This window comes from Narcine bancroftii, chromosome 5, assembly GCF_036971445.1.
Source record: "Narcine bancroftii isolate sNarBan1 chromosome 5, sNarBan1.hap1, whole genome shotgun sequence".
NCBI lineage: Eukaryota > Metazoa > Chordata > Chondrichthyes > Torpediniformes > Narcinidae > Narcine > Narcine bancroftii.
The window spans coordinates 251,698,534-251,726,431 of record NC_091473.1 but is presented as its reverse complement, the minus strand read 5'-3'; the positions used below and the strand labels follow the sequence as shown (position 1 = coordinate 251,726,431).

At 44.7% G+C, this 27,898-nt stretch overlaps 1 protein-coding gene across 3 annotated transcripts; it reads left to right on the top strand.

Annotated features, from left to right (window-relative positions):
• LOC138765197 (ras-related protein Rab-7L1-like) lies at positions 1-27,560 on the top strand. 3 transcript variants are annotated; one of them, XM_069942131.1, is made up of 6 exons: positions 1-259; positions 8,598-8,729; positions 20,695-20,766; positions 25,315-25,496; positions 26,384-26,505; positions 26,717-27,560. In XM_069942131.1, the coding sequence occupies exons 1-6, from the start codon at positions 190-192 to the stop codon at positions 26,838-26,840; spliced, it is 702 nt and encodes a 233-aa protein (XP_069798232.1). In that variant the 5' UTR covers positions 1-189; the 3' UTR covers positions 26,841-27,560. The 3 variants fall into 3 exon arrangements, with proteins under 3 accessions (XP_069798232.1, XP_069798234.1, XP_069798233.1); XM_069942132.1 differs by lacking the exon at positions 1-259 and adding an exon at positions 4,112-4,149; XM_069942133.1 differs by lacking the exon at positions 8,598-8,729 and having other exon boundaries at positions 9-259.
• The last annotated feature ends 338 nt before the right edge of the window (positions 27,561-27,898 follow it).

Sequence of the window (27,898 nt, the reverse complement as noted above, 5' to 3'; positions counted from 1 at the left end):
CTCCCCCCCCAATGTCTCCCAAGGACTCTGTCCCATTTGTCGCTATCTATCCCCACCCTAGCGTTGAAATCACCCAAGATGATGGGTTTTTCGCTGGCAGGAGTTGTCCAAATAGTCTGGTCCAGGACCTCGTAGAAACCTTCCTTGTCTTCTACTGAACTCACGAGAGTTGGTACATAGACATTGACAATGGTGATATGCCGGAACAATGAAAGGAAAGCGGAACTTCATGACACGTTCATTGATTCCAGTGGGTATGGTAAGGATGTTCTTCAGAATGCAAAACCTACTCTGTGGATCCTGTTGTCAGTCTGTGGTTTTCCTTTCCAAAATATCCACACTCACTGCTTCCTGTAATGAACCCTTGTCTGCAAGCCTGATCTCACTGAGTGCAGCGATGTCAATGTGATAATAGCAATGTTCAGCTGTTCTGAGTACTGTTCATCTTTCAGCCCTTGCCACCTTGTCTCTATCCAGCAGGGTGTGAAGATTCCAGGCTCCAAAAATGAGTTTTCTTTGATTTATTTTTCTTGTATTTTAACTGCCGTGGTTAGCTAGCCAGATGTTGTTGTGAGGCTGGCAATGTTTGGGGTACCTTTTCTAGCCCTTTCCCTCATGTGAGGGTGTGCAGTGCTGTCCTAAAAAGTACTGCCCATTGGCCCTGGATGCTGCCAGATATCTCTGCTGTCCTGGGTACAGAGATGAGTGACCAGTAGTCCAAAGGGTGCCTATGTGCTGGCTTGTGATTACAACTGTCAGTGGTCATCTCCACCAGTTGCTTCACCACTCCCCTATCACCACAGGACTTGATGAGTTGGGTAAACTGAGCTGAATCGCACCACAGAATCCTGCACATGATGGAGTTTGAAGTGGAACAGCCGTTGCACAGGGGTAATCCCACTCTCTCAGCAGAAGAGACCTTGATCCAGGGCTAGAGACCTCTTTTGCTGCAGTGGATGACCAGGGCATCTAAGTGTCTTGTCAAGTTCTTTAATGCTCCACGACGCCTGCTGGGCCTGCCTTCTTGATCATTGGACCATTAATCGGTCTCTTCCACTCAATCTCCCAGGGCCAAACTTCACGCTTGGACAGACAGATCCCCTCCCTCACTGAGGGTCAAAGACCCGTCGGCTACCCTCACCTGTCGAGACGGTTTACCGGGGTGTAGCCACTGCACATGCTGCAGCTGCTTGGAACCACACGTTAGAGCTGAGTGTCAAGTGGGGACCAAAGGTGGACAAGCTGCCCAAAAAGGATACGATGGTCTCCCCCCTCACCAGAGGTGCTACCCCTCCCTAGACACCCCATATGTTATATATCTCGCATACACTCTGACAATCAATGGAGTGTTACTTAGATTTTCTATCCTGCCACCATTTCCAAAAAATTGGCTGATAATACCATCAACAAACGCTGATGTGGACTAATAAAGTGAAAGCTCACAGCCTTTTTTCACAGGATAAGTAATTCTAGAACGAGAGGTCATTGATTTAACATGAATGGGAGGAGCTTTAAGCGTGACCTGGAGGTCAAGATTTCAAAGGGTGATCTGTATCTATAATGAGTTGCCAGAGAGAAAAGAATAGAACAATTATGACATTCAAGACATTTGGGTCGAAACACAGACAGGACGGATTAAGAAGGATATGGACCAAATGTAGGTAATTAAGACCAATCGAGAATGCCATCTTGGTCAGCATGGACAATAGGTCAAAGGGCCTGTTCCGGGCTGTATGACTCCACAACCAGCAGGGTTGGTGTGGAGGTTAGTGCAACACTGTTACAGCGCCAGCAATTGAGACAGGGTTTCAAATCTTGCTCTGTTGGGCAGGAGTTTGGACATTCTCCCCGTCTACGTGGGTTTTCTCCAGGGGTCCCTTCAAAACCACACAAGAAATTATGGGGAAGTACGTTGACGAGGATTCAATTTCTTCCAGAGGAAGTGAAAAAATAAGGTTAATGGTTAGAGGAATAAAGGGGAACTTAAAAAAACAATAGTCAGAAATGAAAATGACAATCAAAACTGCATGATTCATTTCTCAATTACTGCCACCTTCATGAACATTGCAAGTAAGGTGAAAAAGAGAAAAACAGCAGATTGGGGAGCATCTTTAGAGAATGTTTTGGATTTATGATATTTCATCCCAGCTTCCATTCCCAGTAGCTACAGATTTCTGGCATTTTCTTTTCATTTACCTCAGATCACCAGCATCTGCTTTCCTTTGCCTTTGGAGTGAGTCTGGTTTTGGAATGATAATCACAGGCTCTGGAAAATAAATTATTCCTTCCACAACAATAAACATGGGCTCGTATGGGGAAATTTGCCCTTTGTCTAATCGTCCATGACAGATATCATATTCAATTAAATCACATGATCTCTCAAGACAATTTAATTGTGAAAAATACATTCATGCAAACATGTGAAATTGGGTTTAATGTAGTACCTCACAGCAATGAAATAGCAGAATGGAATTTCCAGCAACATTTTCCTTGCCTGTTTTCTGACTAGCTGGAAATTCCTGCAGTTCTCTGGCCACTAATATGCCTCATGTCTCTTCCAGAAGGTCACCATGACCTTTGCCATTGGTATTATTTTATCAACATTTGTGGAATTATTAAAATAGAAGCATAAACTGCAATCCAGGAGGTATTAATTCCATCATCTGTTGTATTGTACAACCAAGGCCAACCAAGTTAAAAATTTATCAAAGGAAAACATTTGAAAATTTAGTTCAAGCTACCATCAAAAAAATTCCTTTATTGTCATGTAATAGCTCAGAACATGTAATATTACACAAAATTGTCTTCTCCCTGCTGTAAGGCATGGTTAGTGCAGCAGTTAGCGCAACCTTCGGTTCAAATCCGGCTCTGTCTGCGTGAGTTTCCTCAGGGTGCTCAAGCTTCCTCTCATCGTTTAAAAAAATGTACCAGGGGTATAGGTCATTTGGATGTCATTAGGCAGCACGGCCTCGTGGGTCGAAATGGCCTGTCTAAATTTAAAGAGTTGCCATTAGTTGCTCGATGTCCCTTAAAATACAAGAGAAAGAGAAGCAAAAGTAACTTCCTTCAGTGCCACTGAGTGTCTGTGGATTGGCCTCCAGTGCTACCCCAGCCTCTGCAGCCACACAGACTCCGGTTCAAACCATCGGCAACCCAAGCTCCAGATGCAAACCCCCGCCTTCAGCACCCGAGGCCCTTCTTGCACTCAGCATCCTTTCGCATCCCAGCACCAATCCTGGTTCCCGTGAGCCAGTCTTCAGCAGCACGCAGCCCGTGTGAGTCCCTCAGATGCTAAGCCCCTTGCTGATCCGCCACTGTGATCACCGTCACTGTCTCCTCTGCCTCTCCTTCTCCACAGGGTGGGGTGGGGTGGGCGGGGTGTTTTCCTTGTTCCTGGTGCCCTGCGCCAGTCTGCTGCTCATCCAGAGTCTGCAACCCCTTGAGGATGCTTCCAAGCATGGGTGCTGCCAACTTAGGCACAGGCGAGTGATTGCAGAATTTAAATTTCTTAAAAAACCACCGCCAGCTCCTCTAACATTCCATTCAACTGCAACATTTGGACCTGGCGGTTGAACGCTGGGGAACAGCACTGTGTCTCTGTTCTCCACTGTGTTGGGTCCAAACCAGTGGCAGTGCCGCCATTATTTATGTCCGATGTCTCCACTCCTTCTCGGAATCTCTAGTCTGTGGGCCCATTAAATGGAGAAGAAACCCTGGGGAATGATAATGGGAAGTTTTGGGGAGAACCTCAAGATAATGGATTGCGGGCAGACAGAAGCCCTGCGTAAGCCTACCACACTGCCTCCCTACCCACCCATCCCATTAGCCACCGCCTGCCCCAACAGTGACAGAAATCTGTGGATCCCACATTGGCCTCAGACACCATAGAGCCATCTCCACTGGACTGATGCTCAGTCATCCTTGACTCAGGCCATGACTGCAATGTGCCCGATAGGAGGCGTGCGGGCAGAACATGCGGCGTTCTGGGAATTGTAGTCGCGAACGCACCTTGTCCAGGAATTAGACCTACAACTCCCGAGATCCATCTGTCACGGGCTTGGCCAGCCAGTGAGAAACCACAATTCCCAGGGTGCAGTGCAGGGAGCGCTGTCACGTGACCGAGCGAGCGGAAGGCGAGGAGCGAGGGAGGTAAGTCAGCGGCGGGGGTGGTCGTCGGGGAATGTAGGGGGAGGGGTCAAGATGTGTGGGGGCCGGGTGGTCGTCAGGGTGGGGTGTAGAAGGGTTAGTCGGTGTGTGTGGGCCGGGTGGTCGTTAGAGCGGGGAGTAGGGGAATGGTTGGGGTGGAATGTGGAGGGGTTAGTCGGTGTGTGTGGGCCGGGTGGTCGTTAGAGCGGGGTGTAGGGGAATGGTTGGGGTGGGGTGTGGAGGGGTTAGTCGGTGTGTGTGGGCCGGGTGGTCGTTAGAGCGGGGTGTAGGGGAATGGTTGGGGTGGGGTGTGGAGGGGTTAGTCGGTGTGTGTGGGCCGGGTGGTCGTTAGAGCGGGGTGTAGGGGAATGGTTGGGGTGGGGTGTGGAGGGGTTAGTCGGTGTGTGTGGGCCGGGTGGTCGTTAGAGCGGGGTGTAGGGGAATGGTTGGGGTGGGGTGTGGAGGGGTTAGTCGGTGTGTGTGGGCCGGGTGGTCGTTAGAGCGGGGTGTAGGGGAATGGTTGGGGTGGGGTGTGGAGGGGTTAGTCGGTGTGTGTGGGCCGGGTGGTCGTTAGAGCGGGGTGTAGGGGAATGGTTGGGGTGGGGTGTGGAGGGGTTAGTCGGTGTGTGTGGGCCGGGTGGTCGTTAGAGCGGGGTGTAGGGGAATGGTTGGGGTGGGGTGTGGAGGGGTTAGTCGGTGTGTGTGGGCCGGGTGGTCGTTAGAGCGGGGTGTAGGGGAATGGTTGGGGTGGGGTGTGGAGGGGTTAGTCGGTGTGTGTGTCGGGTGGTCGTTAGAGCGGGGTGTAGGGGAATGGTTGGGGTGGGGTGTGGAGGGGTTAGTCGGTGTGTGTGGGCCGGGTGGTCGTTAGAGCGGGGTGTAGGGGAATGGTTGGGGTGGGGTGTGGAGGGGTTAGTCGGTGTGTGGGGGTCGGGTGGTCGTTAGAGCGGGGTGTAGGGGAATGGTTGGGGTGGGGTGTGGAGGGGTTAGTCGGTGTGTGTGGGCCGGGTGGTCGTTAGAGCGGGGTGTAGGGGAATGGTTGGGGTGGGGTGTGGAGGGGTTAGTCGGTGTGTGTGGGCCGGGTGGTCGTTAGAGCGGGGTGTAGGGGAATGGTTGGGGTGGGGTGTGGAGGGGTTAGTCGGTGTGTGTGGGCCGGGTGGTCGTTAGAGCGGGGTGTAGGGGAATGGTTGGGGTGGGGTGTGGAGGGGTTAGTCGGTGTGTGTGGGCCGGGTGGTCGTTAGAGCGGGGTGTAGGGGAATGGTTGGGGTGGGGTGTGGAGGGGTTAGTCGGTGTGTGTGGGCCGGGTGGTCGTTAGAGCGGGGTGTAGGGGAATGGTTGGGGTGGGGTGTGGAGGGGTTAGTCGGTGTGTGTGTCGGGTGGTCGTTAGAGCGGGGTGTAGGGGAATGGTTGGGGTGGGGTGTGGAGGGGTTAGTCGGTGTGTGTGGGCCGGGTGGTCGTTAGAGCGGGGTGTAGGGGAATGGTTGGGGTGGGGTGTGGAGGGGTTAGTCGGTGTGTGGGGGCCGGGTGGTCGTTAGAGCGGGGTGTAGGGGAATGGTTGGGGTGGGGTGTAGAGTGGTTTGTCGGTGTGTGGGGGCCGGGTGGTCGTTAGGGTGGGGTGTAGGGGAATGGTTGAGGTGGGGTGTAGAGGGGTTAGTAAGTGTGTGTGGGCCGGGTGGTCGTCAGGGTGGGGTGTAGGGGAATGGTTGGGGTGTGGTGTAGAGGGGTTAGTCGGTGAGTGGGGGCCGGGTGGTCATTAGGGTGGGGTGTAGGGGAATGGTTGGGGTGGGGTGTAGAGGGGTTAGTAGGTGTGTGTGGGGCCGGGTGGTCGTCAGGGTGGGGTGCAGGGGAATGGTTGGGGTGGGGTGTAGAGGGGTTAGTCACTGTGTGTGGGCCGGGTGGTCATTAGGGTGGGGTGTGGAGGAATGGTTGGGGTGGGGTGTAGAGGGGTTAGTCGGTGTATGGGGTCGGGTGGTCGTCAGGGTGGGGTGTGGAGGAATGGTTGGGGTGGGGTGTAGAGGAGTTAGTCGGTGTGTGTGGGTCGGGTGGTCGTTAGAGCGGGGTGTAGGGGAATGGTTGGGGTGGGGTGTGGAGGGGTTAGTCGGTGTGTGTGGGCCGGGTGGTCGTTAGAGTGGGGTGTAGGGGAATGGTTGGGGTGGGGTGTGGAGGGGTTAGTCGGTGTGTGTGGGCCGGGTGGTCGTTAGAGCGGGGTGTAGGGGAATGGTTGGGGTGGGGTGTGGAGGGGTTAGTCGGTGTGTGTGGGCCGGGTGGTCGTTAGAGCGGGGTGTAGGGGAATGGTTGGGTGGGGTGTGGATGGGTTAGTCGGTGTGTGGGGGCCGGGTGGTCGTTAGAGCGGGGTGTAGGGGAATTGTTGGGGTGGGGTGTGGAGGGGTTTGTCGGTGTGTGGGGCCGGGTGGTCGTTAGGGTGGGGTGTAGGGGAATGGTTGAGGTGGGGTGTAGAGTGGTTTGTCGGTGTGTGGGGGCCGGGTGGTCGTTAGGGTGGGGTGTAGGGGAATGGTTGAGGTGGGGTGTAGAGGGGTTAGTTGGTGTGTGTGGGCCGGGTGGTCGTCAGGGTGGGGTGTAGGGGAATGGTTGGGGTGTGGTGTAGAGGGGTTAGTCGGTGTGTGGGGGCCGGGTGGTCATTAGGGTGGGGTGTAGGGGAATGGTTGGGGTGGGGTGTAGAGGGGTTAGTCGGTGCGTGTGGGGCCGGGTGGTCGTCAGGGTGGGGTGCAGGGGAATGGTTGGGGTGGGGTGTAGAGGGGTTAGTCACTGTGTGTGGGCCGGGTGGTCATTAGGGTGGGGTGTGGAGGAATGGTTGGGGTGGGGTGTAGAGGGGTTAGTCGGTGTATGGGGCCGGGTGGTCGTCAGGGTGGGGTGTGGAGGAATGGTTGGGGTGGGGTGTAGAGGGGTTAGTCGGTGTGTGTGGGTCGGGTGGTCGTTAGAGCGGGGTGTAGGGGAATGGTTGGGGTGGGGTGTGGAGGGGTTAGTCGGTGTGTGTGGGTCGGGTGGTCGTTAGAGCGGGGTGTAGGGGAATGGTTGGGGTGGGGTGTGGAGGGGTTAGTCGGTGTGTGGGGGCCGGGTGGTCGTTAGAGCGGGGTGTAGGGGAATGGTTGGGGTGGGGTGTGGAGGGGTTAGTCGGTGTGTGGGGCCGGGTGGTCGTCAGGGTGGGGTGTGGAGGAATGGTTGGGGTGGGGTGTAGAGGGGTTAGTCGGTGTGTGTGGGTCGGGTGGTCGTTAGAGCGGGGTGTAGGGGAATGGTTGGGGTGGGGTGTGGAGGGGTTAGTCGGTGTGTGTGGGCCGGGTGGTTGTTAGAGCGGGGTGTAGGGGAATGGTTGGGGTGGGGTGTGGAGGGGTTAGTCGGTGTGTGGGGGCCGGGTGGTCGTTAGGGTGGGGTGTAGGGGAATGGTTGAGGTGGGGTGTAGAGTGGTTAGTCGGTGTGTGGGCGCCGGGTGGTCGTTAGGGTGGGGTGTAGGGGAATGGTTGAGGTGGGGTGTAGAGGGGTTAGTCGGTGTGTGGGGGCCGTTTGGTCGTTAGGGTGGGGTGTAGGGGAATGGTTGGGGTGGGGTGTGGAGGGGTTAGTCGGTGTGTGGGGCCGGGTGGTCGTCTGTGTGGGGTGTAGGGGAATGGTTGGGGTGTGGAGGGGTTACTCGGTGTATGTGGGCCGGGTGGTCATCAGGGTGGGGTGTAGGGGAATGGTTGGGGTGGGGTGTGGAGGGGTTAGTCGGTGTGTGTGGGCCGGGTGGTCGTTAGAGTGGGGTGTAGGGGAATGGTTGGGGTGGGGTGTGGAGGGGTTAGTCGGTGTGTGGGGGCCGGGTGGTCGTTAGGGTGGGGTGTAGGGGAATGGTTGAGGTGGGGTGTAGAGGGGTTAGTCGGTGTGTGGGGGATCATCGATATGTGAGGGAATAGGGTGTCGGGGGCCGTCATTGGGGGTGGGGGCTCGTGGTTTGGAGTGGTGTGGGGGTGGGGTGAGGCGATCGTCAATGGTCATTAGGGTGTGTGGGTGCCTAGTTTTTGGGGTGGGTGGGTTGGTGGTCATTAGTGTATAGGGGTGAGGAGTTGTCAGTGTGTGTGGGCATGGGTTGTAGAGGGGGATTGGGTGGGTGATAGTCAGTGTGTAGGGGGCTAGCATAGGGATTGGGTCCGCAGCCGTGCGACCTGAACTGTTATTCGGCTCCATCCCTCCCTCCGCGAGGCTACCTCAGTCTCTCCCTCAGCAGCTTTTATTGTGCCCTTTCCCTCTCCCTCATTGCCTCCCCCTCCTTTTGAGTGTTGCCCTCCATCCCTCTGCTTCTCAGCAGGCTAATCACTTTCTCGGTGAATGAATCAACCCCCCTTCCCTCCCTCGGAGTGCTTCCCTCCCAGACAGCCTGCCCTCTTCCTCCCCCACCTTCCCTGGTACTCTGCCCTTCAGTGCCTGCCCTTCTCATTAACCCTGAGCCTCTGTTGCTTGTTGCCCAGCCCACAATACCATGGCCAAAGACTACCTATTCAAGGTGCTCGTTGTTGGTGACAGTGCAGTGGGCAAAACCTCCTTCGTCCACCGTTATACAAATGACAGCTTTAGCAAGCATTATAAATCCACTGTGGGAGGTAAGAGGAAATGTATCTACAGTATTAAATATATTTATCTTAAGTTGTATAAGTCCATGTCGTGTGTTTCTTTTGCTTCTTTTAACACCATCTTGAAGATCAGTGGTGAATTATCTTTAGCTTCTTTGGATGCTGCGAGACCTGCTGAGTTCCATCAGCATTTCTGTGCTTTTACTACAATCACAGCTTCTGCACAATTGCGTGTTTCAAGTTTATTGCCTTCTGATTGTACAAGTACAACGTTATGAAACAGCGTTCTCCGATCCTCTGTGCAAAACATGCAGACACACAACCAGACATAACACAAGTACAGACACACAATACATATGCAGGACAAGAATTTAATCTATACAAATAAATAAATAATATTGTTTCGTGATATAAAAGTCTTGGAGGGTTATTGTAATCAGTTCCTTTGGTCATTCAGCATTCTCACTGCCTGTGGAAAGAAGCTGTTCCTCAGCCTGGTGGGGCTGGCTCTGATCCTCCTGTATCTCTTCCCCCACGGGAGCAGCTGAAAGATGCTATGTGCAGGATGGAAGGGGTCCTCCATGATTTTATGCGCCTTTTTCAGACAACGATCCCGGGAGATCATGTCGATGGGAGGGAGACACCAGTGATTCTCTCTGGATTGATCTCCGATCCATTTCTCTGCGGCAACTGTACCACACCGTGATGCACCCAGCCAGGATGTTCTTGACTGCCCTTCTATAAAAGGTGGCCAGGATGTTGGCTGTTTGCTTTGCCCACTTCACATTCTTCTCAGGAAGTGCAGTTGCTGTTGGGCCTTCCTGACATGTGAGATGTGTGTCCATGATAGGTCACTAGATAAGTAAACTCCAAGGAACTTGGTGCTCTCAACTCTCTCTACTACAGAGCTACTCACTTGTAGAACCAAATATCGAGTTCAGGTGTCTGCATTGCGCCGAGATGATAGATGCAATGTTGTTTTTCAAAATTGCATTGGTTTTCATTGTATCCGTGTGGGAGGTCACAATAGTCAGAGGGTCATGGAGATTTAAAGCAATGGAGAGCTAAGTGTTGCTCTTGTAGAACTGAACACTGATGCTATGCTCCACCAATTATCTAATCAGTGTTGTGCATTCTCCAGTGTGGAGGAGATCATTTTGTGAACACCAAATGCAGTAACTAGATTGGAAGAAGAGAAAGTGAATCATTACTTCACCTGGAAAATCTCCATGAAACCCTGCACAATGGGAAGGGAAGAGGAGAATTGCCTGTGATTGGAAGTGAAAGAAGTGGTTGATGGGATGCTACCTTGAAACAATGGGCTGAATGGCCTCCTGCATTATTAAAAGATTCAAGATATTGCTATTTAGACTTTTTTGGGGTCCGGTAGAATGTAATGAACACATTTTAAGTTAATTATTTTATCAAGATCTCTTGCAAAAACACATATGTTTCTGCACTCTTGTTGTCAGTATTGTGATGTTGGAAAGTGAGTATCATTTTATGGATTCACAAATTTAAGGTAAATATTAATGGAAACGTTACCATAGATTTTTTTAAAACATATTGACTGTTCCCAATTTTTCTTTTGGTTTCTGTCTTTCACATGAGCAATACTTTCCAGAGTATTCTATATTAAAGGCGCAAGTTACGCTAGCGTTATGAGATTTGGAGCCTTTGTGGCACCACAGAACGAGGGTACTTGAACCATTGTTCCTGTAAAACTCTGCTCTTTCCCAGGGCTGAACAATTGTTTTATTTTCCTACATATTCTCACAAGAATTATTGAATCTATTTTTTTGCACCCTTTTGGGTAGTGCATTCTGCCTCAACGTGACTTGATTGTCAAAACAAAACCTCTTGAATTATTCTCTTGGCCATTATTTGTCTCTTCTAATTCTTATCACTTCCAGTGGGAACAGATTTACTTACCTGCTATGTTTTTTAATCCATTAATTACTTCTCTAGTTTTGTGATAGCTATCTTAATTGGGTAAATGTTATAAGTAGTCCTTTTTGCCTTCAAATAGGTGGTACTTTGAGTGGCACGGTTGGCGCAATGCTGTTACAGTGCTGCCAGTTGGCACGGGGGTTCTAATCTGGCACTGTCTGTAAGGAAGTTGTACATTCTCCCCAAGTCTGGGTCGGTTTCCTCCCACCCTTCAAAACGTATTGGGTTGTAGGTTAATTGGGTGGCATGGGCTCATGGGCCAATAGGGCCTGTACGTTTAAATTTAAAAACTTGGTGCATCGTCGCACAGTACAGAAACGTGACCTTTGACTCCATGTTTACATACCATTGTCAAACACCCATCTATAAGAATCCCAGTTTTTCAGCACTTGATCTGTCGTCTTTTATGCCTTGGCAGTTCGCTGCTCATTCAGATACTTAAATGTTGTAACTTTCTGCTTCTGTCAGCCTCAGCAGAGGTTCCAGATGCCAAGCAGCCTCAAAATTGCAAAAACTTTTCTCCTCGTTCCCTCTTCATCTCCTCCTTCCCTTAAACTTATGTCCTTCAGTTTTAGACACCTCCACGATGAGGAAAATGTTCGTTATCCTCTCTGTTGTACCCCCTTATAACTTTTTTGTCCTTCATTCAGATATTCTTCAACCTCCTTTATCCAGGAAAAGCAAAAAACCACCTTATCTGATCTCTCCTCATTTAACTGAAACTCCATGTCAGCAAACACCCTGGTAAAACTGTGCCCCTTCTCCATTGCTTTAATGTGGTGATCAGAACAGCATGCGCTACTCTGATCTAAACAATTGAGCCTTATTTTCTGTATCCCGGTTAATGAAGATAAGTATCCTCTGTACCTGTTCAAGCACATTCAAGTTTGTTTAAAGTAAATGAATTCAACATTTTCAATGATCTTGTCTACTTGTGCTACCACTGTTAAGGACCTTTGAATCAGAACATGGACATGTATACTAAACACTCGGTACCTCCAGATTCCCAAGAGGCCAACATTGAATCTCATATTTTTGGTCATCACCAAATGCATCTTAGTGCAAAGCCCATTTATAAAGTTGTAAATAATGCACTAAATCTTTATATTTCTAGTCCTTCTTCCCCTCAAGATGTGGAGAAATTGTTTGAAAATGAACTCAGTGTTGTGCTTTTTTTGGCATCATAAATAAATAGTTTGAATTCAAGATATCATTGTATGGCAATGCCTTTCCTTGGGTTAAAACTGGGTCAGCGGAAATGAAGCAAAATAAACAATTATCTAGTTAGCCTCGTGTGATTATTGTATGAAATATATATTGTGAGATTAAAATGATAACTCGTTTGTTTTTGCATTGTTCACAGTCCTTTCAGGAACATTCCACAAATGGGAGCTTAAAGTACCATTGTCTCCTTTGTGCCCTTTTCATTCAATGAAATCTTGCATGCAAGTTTCTATTTTGTTAAGCTATTTCCTGTAGTTCATTCATGGAAAGTTCTTTGTTTGTTGCTGACCTTTCAGAGATTGACTAGAGAGGGTGCAGAGAAGATTTACCAGGATGTTGTCTGGATTGGAGAACGTGTCTTCTGAGGCAAGGTTAGCAGATCTCTTTGGACTGAAGAAGGGTGAGAGGAGACTTAATAGAGGTTGACAAGATTATGAGTTGCATAGATTGGGTGGACAGCCAACACCATTTTCCTGGAGTGAGAGTAGCAAACAGCAGAGACAAGGTGAGGGGAGGAAAGTTTCATGGAGACGTCAGGGGTTTGTTTTTTTTTTTGCAGAGCAGTTGGGGCTTGGAATGCATTGTCAGGGATGGTGGTGGAAGCTGGTTTAATAGAGGCAGTTAAAAGATTTAGATGGGCACATGAATACTAGAGGGTTATGTGAGTAGGTTTCTATATGTCAGCACAACATCATGGGCCGAAGGGCCTGTAAAGTTCTATGATAAGAATGTTGACTGGGATAGGGGAGTTCAGTTAGGAGGAGAGATGAAAGATTATGTTTGTCCTCTTTGCAATGGAGAAGGTTAGGAGGAGACATGAGTGAGGTGTTTAAATCATGAATGGTGCACATGGAGTGCAGTGCATGAAGCTCTTTCCTTCAGATTAGAGGGAGAGAATGGAGAGCAAAGGTTGAGATGTAGAGGGGATCTTCTGGGGACTTTCTTAGAATGTACAACCTGAGAGAGTAGTTAAAACTATGTCACTTGACAGCATTTAGTGTTTAGGCTCTTGATTTGCTACGGTGTAAAGAGCTATGAACCACATGCTGGACAATGGGATTACTACAGAAGGCTGTTCACTGATGGACTGGTTGGGCTGAAAGGACATTTCCATGCTGTATGGTTCTATGAAAACAAAATGAGTATGGGTTTGTTCCCAAAATGTAGACCACCTGTGAAACTTGTTGTCTGTAGTATTAAAAGGGGAATCTTTTCAGACTTTCCCATTCCTTTAACCCCCCCCTCTTCCTCCCCCCCCCCCCCATCAGAATGAAGGAACAGGATATCAGTCTTGGAAATGACTCCCCTCGCTTCCCCCAAATCAAAGGACTAGCCATGGGAACCTGCATGGGTTCTAGCTACACCTACCTGTTTGTGGGCTTTGTGGAGCAATCCATGCTGCAAGCCTACACAGGCAAGGCCCCTCAACTCTTCCTCCGTTGTATTGATGACTCGTACATCCGTGATGTGCTTGTCAACTTCATTCACTTCGCTGCCAACTTCCACCCCAATCTCAAACTCACCTGGTCCATCTCCAACAACACTCTCCCCTTTCTGGATCTCTCTCTGTCTCCATCTCGGGTGGCAAGTTTTACACCAACATATTATACAAACCCACCAACCCCCACAACTACCTCGACTACACTTCCTCACACCCTGTCCCCTGCAAGGATTCTATTCATTCCCTTCTTGCAATTTCTGCATCTCTGCTGCATCTGTTCCCAAGGTCCAGTCTAGATCATCTGAAATGTTCACCTTCTTCCACTAATGTAGTCCTCCACTACCATCAACACAACCCTCACCCACATCTCCTCCATTTCCCACTTATCTGCCCTGACCCCCTCTTCCTCCAGAATTTCCAGCACTTACAATAGGATCCCTCTAGCAGACTCATCTTCCCCTCTCCCCTCTTTTCCTTCCATAGGAACTGCTCCCTCCATGACTCCCTCATGCACTCATCCCTCCCTACCAATGGCCACCCCCACCACCCTCGGCACCTTCCCCTGTGACCGCAGGAGGTGCCACACTTATGTCCACACCTCCACCCTCACCACAGTTGGCCTTTCAAGTGAAGCAATACTTCACTTGTGTATCTGCAGGAGACTGGTCACAGCTTTGCTTTGTCCGTACCAGAAACAGGAATCTCTGGGTGGCCAACTATTTCAGTTCTACGTCACACTCCCACACTCACATGTCTACCCATGGCCTCATGTACTATCTCACCAAGACCAACCGTAAATTGGAGGCACAACACCTGATCTTCCATCTGGGCACACTCCAGCCAGTTGGCATTAGTATCAACTTTTCTGGTTTCTGCTAAACTGCTCTCCCTTTCCCCCTGTTAGGTCTGCTTTGTTCATGAATGAGTGAGACAAACACCAGACTGAGTCGAAATCAGGGTTCTTTGTTCTTTATTACCGGATTGTAACACTTGCAACTAACCATGTTAGTCGGAGAATGCATTCTGCCGTTATCAGCAAAATGGTGATTTTTTTATACCCTTGGATACATGCTTAGAACATCATCATATCATTACTTGTCCAATGACTAAAACTGTTGCTATCCTTTCCCTGCTAGCTTCCTGCCTCTCAATCCATCAATGTCTCTCTTATCTTGTAAGTACAAGGATGCATTCACATCTTGTTACAGCCCTGTACAGGGTAACTCCTTACACATTCCCATCTCATGATGTTTTACCTTACACCCCTCCCTTCTGTACCCCTGTCTTCTTTCCCTCAGCTCTCCACCCACTACCCTCTCTATTCACCTAGCCATCCCTCCTCCCCTTGCTTACTTCTGTATCCCTCCCTTCTCCACCTATTACCTCCTGCCTTTGCTACCATGCTCCCCCTTCACCTGCCCCTTACCTTTTTATTTGTTTGGCTGCCACATTTTTTAATTACTTGATGAAGGGCTCAAGGCCAAAACATCAATTCTGCATTTTTATCTTTGCTATATAAAAGACATTGTTTGACCTGCTGAATTTCTTCAGCATTGTGTTTTTTTTACTTGGAATTGTAGATTGGTTTTCTTGACAGCATAAATTATGTCATTTATATTGCAGTAACAGTCTAGAATCAATGCCAGAGAGTTGAGATAAGATAGATAGTTTGCTTAAAAAGAAATACAAACTATATCGGCTGGCTACATGTGTGATTGAAGCAATAATGACTGCACATGAGACAATTTGGAGATGGACTGGTGGAAAAGGAAATGTATTCCACATTCATTTATTTGGTATTGTTTTGGAAGCACATGAATAAAGTTTGTAGGAAGTGTAGCAAAATATTGAAATGGACCCTCATGAGATTACATTTGCTTGGGTGCTTGCTGGTCATGAGATGCCGAGTCACCGTCGTACAACATGGAAACACGCCCTTTGGCCCATCTTGCTTATGCTGACCAAAATGTCCCACCCACGTTGGTCTCAACTGCCTGCATTTATCCCATATCTCTCTAATCTATCCATGTATCAAACCAATTTCTTTTCTTTAAACAGGGCAATATTACCTTGCGCTCCAAGAAATAAAGCTCAGCCTCTCCCTATAGCTCAGGGCCCTGAATTCTGGGTACATTCTTGTAAATGCTCTCTGCACCCTCTCCAGCTTGACAACATATTTCCTACAGCATGGTGAACAAAACAAAGTGCAATATTCCAAATAGGGCTTCGCCAGCGACTTCTCTATTCAATTCTCTGATGAAGGCCAATGGGTTGAAAAAGCCTTTTTGGCCACCCTATCTACCTGTAATGCCACTTTCAAGGTACAATGTACTCTGCTACACAACACTCTCCAGAGGCCAATCATTCACTGCATAGGTTGTAACCATGTTCGACCTCCAAAGATTAAAATGCAACTCCTCATTTCTCTGTATTAAATGTCATCACCTTTCCTGTGGCCATCTTCCCAACCGATCAGTGGCCCAGGTTTGAATCCTGCACTGTCTGTAATGAATTTGTACGTTCTTCCCATGTCTGAGTGGACTTTCACTGTATGCTCCAGTTTTCTCCCACCCTTCAAAATGTACCAGGGTTGTAGGTCAATTGGGTGGCATAACCATGCTGTATGTCTAAATTTAAATTCTGCAGTCTTTGGCAACCATCTTCACTATCTCTAGTGTCATCCACAAACTTACTAATCACGCCATATACATTTTTATCTATATCATTGATCTAGATGACAAACAGCAATGGTGTCAAGCACTGAACACTGATCTATGGCTGGTAGAAATCTCTTGGCATATTTGCTCCTCGAATTCCTGTTGAAAATTTGGGGTCTGTAGAACACTCCCTACAAGATGATCATGCATTTCTTGTTCAGTCTCAGCATGCAAAATATATCTGCTCACTGAATAATTAAAGTTGAGTTAGGCAGGGAAGTGTAAGTATACCAATCTATTGAAATAAATGAGGATGTGGTGAAGTTAATAAGAGACTTGTAAAGTTTAATACAAATGACTGGTTATAATTAAAGGTTAAAGCTTTGAAATTTGAAGAAACACTAAAACAGATTTGAGATGAATCAAATCTGCTGATTTATCGCAGTAGAATGACTGTTTTCAACAAAATTTTACTGTTTCTAATAAGCACGAGTTTGTGAAATGAATGTGAAATATGTTAAATTGTCACTCTGCAGATAGTTTACAGTATTTCTCAAGGATTAGTCCGTCCATGTCCGTCCCCCCCCCCCCCCCCCCCCATGCTTAATTTCCTTCCTCTTTTTAAATTGGAGCTGTTCTCTAGGCACCTAAAGCAGTCTACTGACTTGGTGTATATGATAGTAGCAAGGCTGTTTTAAAACTGGATAACATTTTTGATTCATTTAAATTTGAAACGAGATAGTATTCACCAACTTGTAATGAAACAGCTGTACCTTATTAGAATTAAGGAAAACATAGCAGTATTTTGAGGTCCTGATATTAACGATGACTACCCTTGTGAAATTGACGGTAAAGTGCCTGGGATTTCCTGAATGGCGCTTAAAACACGTTTTTTCTTCTATTCATATTTTTTGTTGCATGCTATGTGATGCACTGTTTCTCAGGAAATGTAATGAATCTGAAATCCTTTGATTTCACGTTTAGATTTTGACTTTAATATTTTGAAACAACGTAGATAATGTCAAGAGGAACACAAAGGCTGCAAATGATGACATTTTGAACAAGTTTTCTTCTTTCCCCACCCACCTCCTTTCTAGTGTCCCTCTCTTTCTACCTGTCTTCACCTTCTGTTCCATCCCTGTGTAGCTCTCCCAGCTTCTTTCCACTTTTGTATTGTTACGAGCCCAGAAGACCCCAAACCCCAGCAGCAATAGAAATTCACCAAGACAAATTATTACTTAAACAAAAGTTGCTTTTAATTTTCTTTAAACATCAAAACAGGATCAAACTTTAAAATTACTATTAACTTAAACCCCCCCCCCTTCTAATTCTAAGCACAACGTGCATGTAATGTGTAATTGTTCAGGAAAATTCTTTGATTCACAGTCCAATCTCACAAGTTCACCGGTCGGTATCAGGCAATTCTTATACTGTGCACAGAATTTAACATTTATGAATCTTCACCAAGTGCTGGTGCTTAAATTGTTACCGCTCAGAAAGGTTCAGAGAGAGATTGTTGCTCATTGGACACACACAAAATGATTTACTTCCATCAGTCACTTCAGTGTATTGCTGAAGAAACTTGCCCCATCAGGATTTTCCCTTATGTCAGGTGAAACACTAGCCAGCCATTTCCTCTTATATGGCCCAGAGGAATCTCTCCCTCTCTCTCCCCTCCCTCCTTGCAAAACCACATGACCTTCCAAGAACAGCAAACTGCAACCAGGCGGATTGCGGAACCAGACCCAATTTTCTGAGTCTGTTCAACTGTTGCTTTCAAAACAATAATCCATTTACACCTGCTTTCGAAGTTCCTTAGCAAAGCCAAAATAGTTTTGATTGTTTATGCAAAGGCTCTCGGTGCCTTAATGTCTCACTTTCAGCAAAGCTCTTGCATTTTAAATGAGATCTGTTTTGTGAAGTGTTTGTTTGTGATCTAAACTCTAACCCCCCCCCTCTCCACAATCTATCTTTTTTAACACATTTATATATATGTCACAGTATGTAATATATCCGCTTCCCACAAGGCTTGATAAAGGGTCTAGACCCAAAACATTGACGGACCATTTCTACTCATGAATCCTGATTGACCTGCTGAGTTCTTTCAGCAATTCTCAGATCATAATGCCAAGAGGAATATTGGAAAGGATTGCAAATCCTGAATGGAGATGAATGAAGTATGCCCTGTTTTGGCCAGGCAAATTATTTTTGTGCCAGAAAGAGAAATCTGACCCAGCGTTTGCCAAGCACAATTACTTTTGTTGAAAGTAAGTTTGTACATAATGTTTGAATGTGGTGAAATATATTGGGACTTCCCAGCCTGCATGTTTCTATCCTTTGTGGCTAAAGAGATTAGACCTATAATTCTTCAGAGTCTAGAAGAATGAGGGATAAACTTGCTGAAACACAAGATCCTTGGGGAGGATGTCAGGTTTGATATAAAGATGTGTCTATTAGTGGACACATCTACAAGGAGATGTGGTTACAAGATTAGTGGATCATCATTTTTAAAATGTGAATCTCTGGAATTCTTTTCCTTAGAGGGTTCTAGATCATTGGAAATCTTTAGAGAGGAATTTTCTAAATTTTGAAAGATGAGGAAATTGAAGGTCATGGCGAATTGACGCAGAAGAGATGTGGCTGGGGCAGATCAACTGATTGTATTGGAATGCAGGATAGGCTTGAAGGACAATGGTCAACTTCTATTTTGTTGGGTTTGTGTCAACGAGCTAATTGTTTTCTCTGCATCAGTTCATTGTGATCTCAAGTGGTTTCCTGTTAATTTAGCAAAGCTTCAAAGTATTATTACCAATTAGCCCATTAAATCTGTTGCTAGCCTGGTTAATCTCATCCCATTCCATTCCCTGCTTTTTACCCAAAATAGTTCAAATTGTTCCCTTTTCTATGCCTATCCAGTTTCTTTTTGAAATCTCAAATGGATTATTTACTCTAATGTAAATACAGTTCTAGATTTACGGAACTTCTACTCTGCACCAGACAAAACATTTTGTCTTCCTAAATCTGTGCTTTTCAATTCTTTGAATCTTCCATTCATCCAACCAGATGTCCACAAGACGACCGTAGAAACTGGACCACTTTCTTTCTCTTGGGAGCTGTCCATTGGCAAGGGCAGACATCAGTGACAAAGTTCACCATTGCTTTCAGTGCATCAATGTAGTCTTTGGTTACTTGAGGTAAAGTATTTGAAACTAAATGCCTCAAAGTGGCACAGAGCTCATGGTCTAATGGACAGCCATGAATCCTGCCTTCCTGAATGCTTCTGAGATTTGGACTAATTACATAGGCACCTCAGTGTTTGAGAGATGGCACTACTGGTGTCTCTGCAAAGTCCAACTAATTTACTGGATTGATTAAAAAAACTAAAATTCCACTTCCGAGCTAGCACCAAGATTGTAATTAGACAATTCTTTTGGCCAAGCCATGTTGTTAATATGCCCAACACTTAACCTCACCAGCAGCCACTATTTCCAGCTGTCACAACCAAAATAAAACTTGAGGATATTCTCATAACCTTGGAAAATCTGCATCATTGATTTTTGTGAATCCTGGGTCATTGCTGCTTAAAATGGAGAAAGAGTCTTTGGGGTGATGCTGAGAATTTGAAATACATGCATCAGGATCACACAGAATCCTGTGTGTTCAGGTGGGGGCCAAGCACCACCTTCGAAACTACCTACCTACTGCACCCCTTTCTTCCCCTCCCCAAACCAGTATAACAAAATCTGCAGGTCTCACATTGACATCAACGGCCCTCTTAGAAGCCTTGGAACTGGAGTACAAATGCGTTATCCTTGATCCTCTCTCCTTGGCATGCTCGTGTACTCTTCCATCTCTCCTAAGACCTCTCCCCTTCATGTGGCATCTTGCTTTGCAATTGCAAGAGGAAAAACATCTGCCCCTTTTCCTCTCATTTAAGTATCCAAACATGAAGCAGCAATTCACCTCCAATTTACTGTTATGCACTTAGTGCTCCCTTTGTAGTTTTCTCTGCATCACTGAAACCCAAGCACAAATGGGCAGACTGCTTTGTGGAACTCCGATATTTGGGTGATGAGGACCCTGATCTTAAAATTCTCTGGCACTATAATTCCCTGTACCATCCCACTCTGCCCCTGTCTTCAGTAATTCCATCTAAATGTTTTACAACCATTCTGTCTTTGTCAATTACAGTTTCAGGGTTTAACATTGAATAAACACCCACCTCTAGCATTTAGCTCATTTGACTTCATTTATTATTCATGCCACCCTCTTTCAGTTGACCCAAGCGCATGGTGATCAACCCCTTCAAATCCTCACCTAAATCACAGGCCACATCCCCTCACCAAGATTCCTCTGCTGCTTTCCCCTTTACTTGAACTTGAAATGTGTTTAATTTCTAACTTTTCCCAGTAGGTGAATGGTTGTTAGCCCTCACAGATGCTACCTGTCACGAGGGTACCCTGTGCTTTCCTTTAATAGTAGGTGTTTAATATAACTGCAGTATTTTGCCTTTATACCATAACGTATGTTGCTACCAAATATCTGATACTAAGATGATTTTCATTTGGGAATCGAATTCTCTAAGATGAGTGTTTTGCTGTTTTATTAACAGCAACTAATGATGTCTTGCACAAATTGTATGCTGGGTAAATCGTTGAATGTTATTTTAAATATTTTTTTCTTCTGGAACACTAACTGCCTTGCTTTTTTTTAATGATTTCAGTGGACTTCGCTTTGAAAATTTTAGAGTGGTCTGACACTGAGACTGTTCGACTTCAGCTATGGGACATAGCAGGTAAGTGTCTATTTCAGTTTGAGTTGAACCACAAAAAAAATTAATACTGTTGTTACCCATTTATTGATTAGCAATCATATAATATGATTGAGATTTAACAAGGAGGATGTATCAGTATTTCGGTGAAGTAAAGGGAATTACAGTGGCTTAAGAAAGGAACTGGCCAAAGTAGATTGAAAGGGGGCACGAGTTGGGAATATGACACTGCAGCAATGGATGGCATTACAGCAAGAAATGGGGAAAATGCAGGACAAATACATACCAAAAATGATGGAAGTCAAAGCAGACATGAAAGCAAAAGAGAGGCATACAAGGAAGAAAATATTAGTGAGGGAATGGAGGATTGGGAAGTTTTTAAAACCTTGCAAAAGGCAACTAAAAAATTCATAAGGAGGGAAAAGATGAAGTATGAAATAGGCTAGCAACTAATATCAGAGGATACAAAAAGGTTAGGGTTAGGATACAAAAATGTAAAAGAGGATAAAGTAGAAATTGGACCCCTAGAATATTACGCTGGAGAATTAATAATGGAAGACAAGGAGATGGCAGAGGAGCTAAATGAGCATTTTGCATCAGTCTTCAGTGTGGAAGACACTAACAGTGTGTCAGATATCCAAGGATATCAGGGAAGGGAAATGAGTACAGTTACTATTACAAGGGAGAAGGTGCTCAGAAAGCTAAATGATCTGAGGGTAGAAAATTCTCCCAGAACAGATGGATTGCATCCTCGTGTTCTGAAAGAAGTAGCGGTAGAGATTGTGGAGGCATTGGTAATGATCTTTCAGGAATCAATAGATTCTGGCATGGTTCCGGAGAACTGGAATGTCACTCCACTGGCAAAGAAAGGACGGGGGGCAGCAGAAAGGAAATTGTAGTCTAATGTCAGAGGATGGGAAGATTGATTGTTAAGAGTAAAAGGATAGTAAGGGACAAAATTGGTCCATAGAATATCAGAGTGGTCATCTGTGTGAAGCCTAACAAGATGGGGAAGATCTTAAAAAGTTTTTTTTTGCGTCAGTATTTACTCAGGAAACTAGCATAGTATATAAGGAAGGTAGGGAAACAAGCAGTAGTGATGTAAAACATATAGGGATTAAAGAGGAGGAGGTGCTTGCTGCCTTAAATCTCCCAGGCCTGACATGATATTCCCTCAGACTTTGAGGGAGACTAGTGTAGAAATTACAGGGGCCCGGCAGAAATATTTAAAATGTCCATAGCCACAGGTTTAGGAGGAACATTAGGGGGAGCTTATTCACTCAGAGTGGTGGGAATTTGGAACGAGCTTCCATCTGACGTGGTAAATATGAGCTCACTCTTCAGGTTTAAGAATAAATTGGATAGATACATTTAGATACAAGAGGTCTGGAGGGTTATGAAATGGGTCCGGGTCATTGGGACTAGCGGATTGATGTTTTGGCACAGACTAGAATGGCTAAATACCTGTTTTCTATGCTGTAGTTAAGGTTCTATGGTTAAGGATTGGGTTATGAAATATTTGGAGTTACATGACAAGATAGGCCAAAGCCAGCATTGTTCCCTTGAGGGAAAATCTTGCTTGACAAACCTATTGGAATTCTTTGAAGAATTGACAAGCTGGCTGGATGAAGGAGATTCAGTGGATTTTGTATATTTGGAATTTCAAAAGGCCTTTGACAAGGTATAACAGGAAACGTACCAGTGTGGGTAAGAGCATTGACTGATTGGCAGGAAGCAGAGAGTCTGAATACAGGGATCATATTCTTGGTTGCAAGTGGTGTTCCACAAGGCTTGGTGTTGGGGCTGCTTCTTTTTGTGTTGTATATCAATAATTCAGATTATGGAATGAATGGTTATGTGGCCAGGTTTCGGATGATACGAAGGAGGTGGAGGAACAGGAAGGATGGACAGATTTGGCGAATGGGCAGAGAAATGGTAAATGCATTGTTGGAAAGTGTATATTAATGTACTTTGGAGGAAGAACTGAACGCTGAGAAAATTTAAAATTCCCAGATGCAAAAAGACTTGGAATTCCCCATGTGCGATACCCTGAAGGTAAACTTGCAGGTCGAGTCGGTGATGAAGAAGATAAATGCAATGCTGGCATTTATTTTAAGAGAAATATAAGAACAGGGAAGTGATGTTGAGACTTTATGAGGCACTGGTGAGCAGTTTTGAAAGGATGTGCTGACATAAGAGAGGGTTCACAAGGATGATTCCAGGAATAAAAGGGTTCTATGAGGAACGCTTAACGCCTGTATTTCTTGAAATTTAGGAGAATGAGGGGATCGAATTAAAACATTTCAAATGTTGAAAGGTGTGAACATAGTAAATGTAGAAAGATTGTTCCCATGATGGGAGAGTATAAGACGAGGGCACAACTTTAGAATTAAAGGGAGTCTGTTTAGAACAGAGATGTGGAGATTTATTTATCCTCATCCAATGTTACTCTATCAATAAGCTATGCACTGAATTGGGGCACATAGAATATGCGACAATTTATTTTGAAATAGTTTTAAGAATGTCTGCTTAGACAAAAAAGTAACTTTCTGGTATTATTTCACACCTACTGTAGCAGTTGTATGTGGACTTCGCACAGGCGGTTGTGTAGGGCAAGTCATTAGGGTGTATTGAAGCCAAAGTTTGATAGGTTCTTGATTAGACAGGGTGTTAAAGATTATGGAGAGAAGGCCGGGGAATGGGGCTGTGGGAAAACAAATCAGTTCATGATTGAATAGTGGAACAGGCTCGATGGGCTGAATAGCCTCATTCTCTTCTTGTGTCCTCATCACCTCATCCAATGTTACTCTATCAATAAGCTATGCACATAGAATATGCGACAATTTATTTTGAAATAGTTTTAAGAATGTCTGCTTAGACAAAAAAGTAACTTTCTGGTATTATTTCACACCTTCTGTAGCAGTTGTATGTGGATCTAAATTAATGAAAATAACGAAGTGAAATTTAAAGTAGGAATACATTTTTGAAGTTTGTGAATATTTAAAAGAAGTTTCTTTTCATCTGGTGTGGAAGGAAATTGTATATTTGTGTCGGCACACGTTGCAAAAAATGTAGTTATCTTTTTACGTATTTGTCCAGTAGAATGTAGAACAGCACGATGTTTTCACTGAACACCATGTCCAAATTAAACGAAATCTCTGCTGTTTGCACCTGATAAATGTACCTCTATTCCCTGCATCTGCCTTGAAGCCTCGAGAATGGCACTGCCACCACTCTCCCTGGGTCTCCATTCCAGACTCCTCTCTCTCTCTCTTAATCAAATTTGGCCTGCGGGTATCATTTAAACTTTCTAATTCCCTCTCTGCTCTTTCACCTTAAATGCATGTCTTCTGGCAGAGATATTCTGAATATCTACCCCATCTATGCCTCTTATCATTTTATAAAATTCTATTGGCTTCAGCATTCATTTCAGAGAAAACCAACTAGCTCCATTTAGCTCATGCCCAGATTTGGAAGAAGCTGTCAAAAGAAAGTGACAGTGCATCATTTCCAGTGGTTCACACTGTCACCAAATGATGAAGGCAGTAAATGTTTAAGATGATGGATAGGATTCCACTCAACTAGACAGCTTTGGAGTGGATATTGAGCTTCTTGACTCTTTTTGGAACTGCACAGAAGTTGGGTTTTGCCTTGCCAATGAGGTAAAAAGTTTGCTGCAGTCTGTCTTTGTGATCAGCCCATTCATTAGATAACCTTGTCAATGCTATTGAATCGCAAGGAGACTTGGCTAGAATTATTTTGTTGGATGGAGTTAAATGTGTGGTGCAAATGTTACTTTTTATTTGTTGATGCAGCCACTTCTTTATCTGAGAAATTATAAATGTAACCTAATGTTTGCAGTCCTCAGTCAGTCAGTACTTCCACTTCTGATCTTGTGAAGCAAACATCATCGAAGCATTTTGGAGTTGCCGAGCTATCAAAAACTAATAAAGTTTTTTTGGTTAACAAAATTTTAAAATTGGTCATATTTCACTGTGAGTATTGTGGCAAGGAAAATATTCCAATCCTGGTTGAAAACTAGTTTTCCTCCTTTAGTTTTTGTTTTGCAGTCATTAACAGATGAATCAGCGGTAGAGTTTTTAATACAACCTGAAAATTGTGCTTGAACCAGTTGGGTGCAGGTTTTAAAATCGTCTGTGTAGACATAAAATAATGTTGCAAAAGAAATTGGTACTTCTCGCAATCCTGTTTTTTTTTTCCTTCTTACATGCCATCCCCCAATTTGAATGTTTACCAACATAAAATAACTCGGGTAATGCTATAAGAACGTTGGGCACTACCCGTTGCCCCAATAACCACAAGGACAAAGACTGAGGGGAACGATATTGTACAGAAGACTTGAGCTGGCCCAGATCCAAACTAGGGAAGTGCAGGGAAGAGAGAGGTGGCTCGACCTTTATGGCCTGGGTCCCCGGGGAGAGTGTCATCAGGGGGAGGGCCAGCCCGAGTCTTTACCGGCCAATGAGTACATACAATCCATACCGTTACAAAGAGATGGAGGGAACTGTAAATAAACAAGCAGTTCTTTAAATAATTAACTTGTGTTTATAGGCCAAGAGCGATTTACCTCCATGACCAGGTTATACTACAAAGATGCAGGAGCGTGTATCGTCATGTTTGATGTGACAGATGCAACAACGTTCCACAATTGCCTCAAGTGGAAGCATGATTTAGATAGTAAAGTCTCGTTGAGGGATGGAAGCCCTGTGCCATGCATTCTCTTGGCAAACAAGGTAAAATCCATTTGATGCAGCGTTTGTATATTTAGGAAATGAAGCATGCATGTCCATTGGCTTTGGTAGTGGGAAAGTTGAGCTGCGTAACGTAGTACTTGTGAACATTCAGGAGAAGGTCTGTAACCTTTTCTGGGCAACCAAGTATGGAAACCTTCTGGGAGAGAAACTAATTATGATTTGCAGAACTTCCATGGAAATTTGACCAGCAGATGGAGCTATGCAAACATTTGTGAACATTAATAAACAGTCTCATAAATCCAATAAAACATAGATTTAAAATGAGAGGGAAAGATTTATAAAGGGGAGCTGAGGAGTAACTTTTTTTCCGAGCAAATGAATGGCGTACGCATGGAATCATCCGCCAGAAGAATCTGTCGATGTGGGGATAATTACAGTTCAAAAGATATATTGAACAGGTACATGGAGATGAAAAAATTTGAGGGAAGTTGGGACTAGCTTCGGTGTATAACTTGGCTGGCATTGCTGAGTTAGGCTTGAACACCTGCTTTTATGTTTGGAACTATGTCTAGCCTGGAAAGATTACCAACAATTTTAATATCCAGATTAGCTTTTTAGCATGAACAGTGACACTATGTCCATTCTGGGTTTTTTTTTGCCAATTTACATTTGGATTGCAGGCATGAAAGAAATACTGAGTTCCAATTTTGGCTTTAACACTTCAACTGCTGAATACCAATGAAAAGTCAAATTAAATCTTGTTTTTTTTTCCCTTTCTAGCCATGGTAGCTGATTTACACATAAATTATAACCATTTCCAGTGTCTTTTAAAAAGGGTAATTAATACCCTCTTCTGCAGTTTTGGATGGAAATTGTGTATGGAGATAAACTTTTGTGTTTGGCCTTTTTTACTCCCTTCTAAATAGTGTGACTTGTCAGAATGGGCAATCACCAGAAATGAGATTGATGATTTGAGTAAAGCGAACCATTTTGTTGGTTGGATTGAAACCTCTGTGAAAGAAAACAAGAATGTTGCTCAAGCCATGAGGTAAGTTGTAGAATTGCTCATTCCATTACTCTAACGGCCTCAAATGCAGGAAGCTTAATCGAAAGATGCTACTTTTTTCCAGTCCTACTATCTATGGAAGAGCATTGCATGTAAAATTTAAAACTTAAGTGTTTATGTAATTTTGGATGGTATTGTATGGATTAAAAATGTTTGCTTTTAACCTAAAATTCCATTCTCCCCCACCCACCAGTGTATTAGTAGAGTGTTTGATGTCGAAGTCTAGTTTGGAAACTCCGATCCAAAGCCAAGGAGATTATATTGAACTTAAGAACATGCCAACCAATGAAAAGCACTGGAACTCTGGATGCTGTTGAAAGATCAGTCCACGGTGTATGTCAAAGATAATTTGTTACCAGCAAGACTTCTAATGTAGGTGATTGTTTTTGTTAAAGGAGTTGGCATATTGAAACAACATGAAAGCTAATGCCAACTACTTTATTATTGAATTGATACGAGTTGGTTGATGGATTAATTCTACCAGAAGTTGTCTTCCTATTGACATTGCTTTCAAAGCAAAATTTGATTGATTTCACCACAGGTAGGAATTACCTAAGCCACCTTCGAGTAAAGCGAGTAAAAGCACATCAAAGTATGAATGGCTGTCGTTAGAAGTTTTGAATTATGGATTAGACTCTTGCCTTTTTATGATGGTTCAGGAAGGAAAATGAATGGTTCAAAAGAATTGTTTCAATTGTGCTGAGCTGTTCACTTTATGCAATCTATATTGGTTGTGCCAATTACCTCGAGAATTTTGTCAAGTAAATGAACATTTTGTACCATATTTCTTACTGTACATATTTATTATATTTACACATTAAACTTTCACTTGTTAGGTTTTGATAAAAAAAGACAAGCTACTGTAAATGTACATGCATTAAATGATCCAGAAACAATGGATCTGAAGGGAGGTTGCAAGCCACTTGATCAAAATGTTAGTTTTTTTTATCATCACTGTACAATGAGGGCATAAATCTTTGTCCATCTTTTTATCAGACAATAATGGTGAGAAAACTAATAAATATGGTAAAATCCCACACATTGAGTCACTTTCAAATCTGTTCACTTTTTATTAGATGTCCTTGTTTATTGCTGAACGATTCGTGTCTGAATGGTGAAAGTGGCAGGTGATGCTTGCAGCATCTTATTTTAATGTAATTAGTATTTTCACTGAAAAAGCCGTTTTTAATTGCTAACAGAATGACTAATTGCACTTGTGTGCTGTAATCTATGGTCTTTTGTACATCATCTATGTAAACAACACTGAAATTCCTCTTTACACCATAATTCCAAAGGGTGGATATTGTTTGGGAACTTGAGAAAACCTACAAAATCTTGAATTTTCAGTCTTAGTATTAAAACAAAATCCAGCGAC

Bases quoted from the DNA above. Each gene is read 5' to 3' on its own strand.
- LOC138765197 (XM_069942131.1), top strand. From the start codon at position 190: ATGGTGATATGCCGGAACAATGAAAGGAAAGCGGAACTTCATGACACG. The intron at 260-8,597 runs GTAAGGATGTTC...CTTGTTGCCCAG, and splicing joins CATTGATTCCAGTGGGTATG to CCCACAATACCATGGCCAAA. The intron at 25,497-26,383 runs GTAAAATCCATT...CCTTCTAAATAG, and splicing joins GCATTCTCTTGGCAAACAAG to TGTGACTTGTCAGAATGGGC.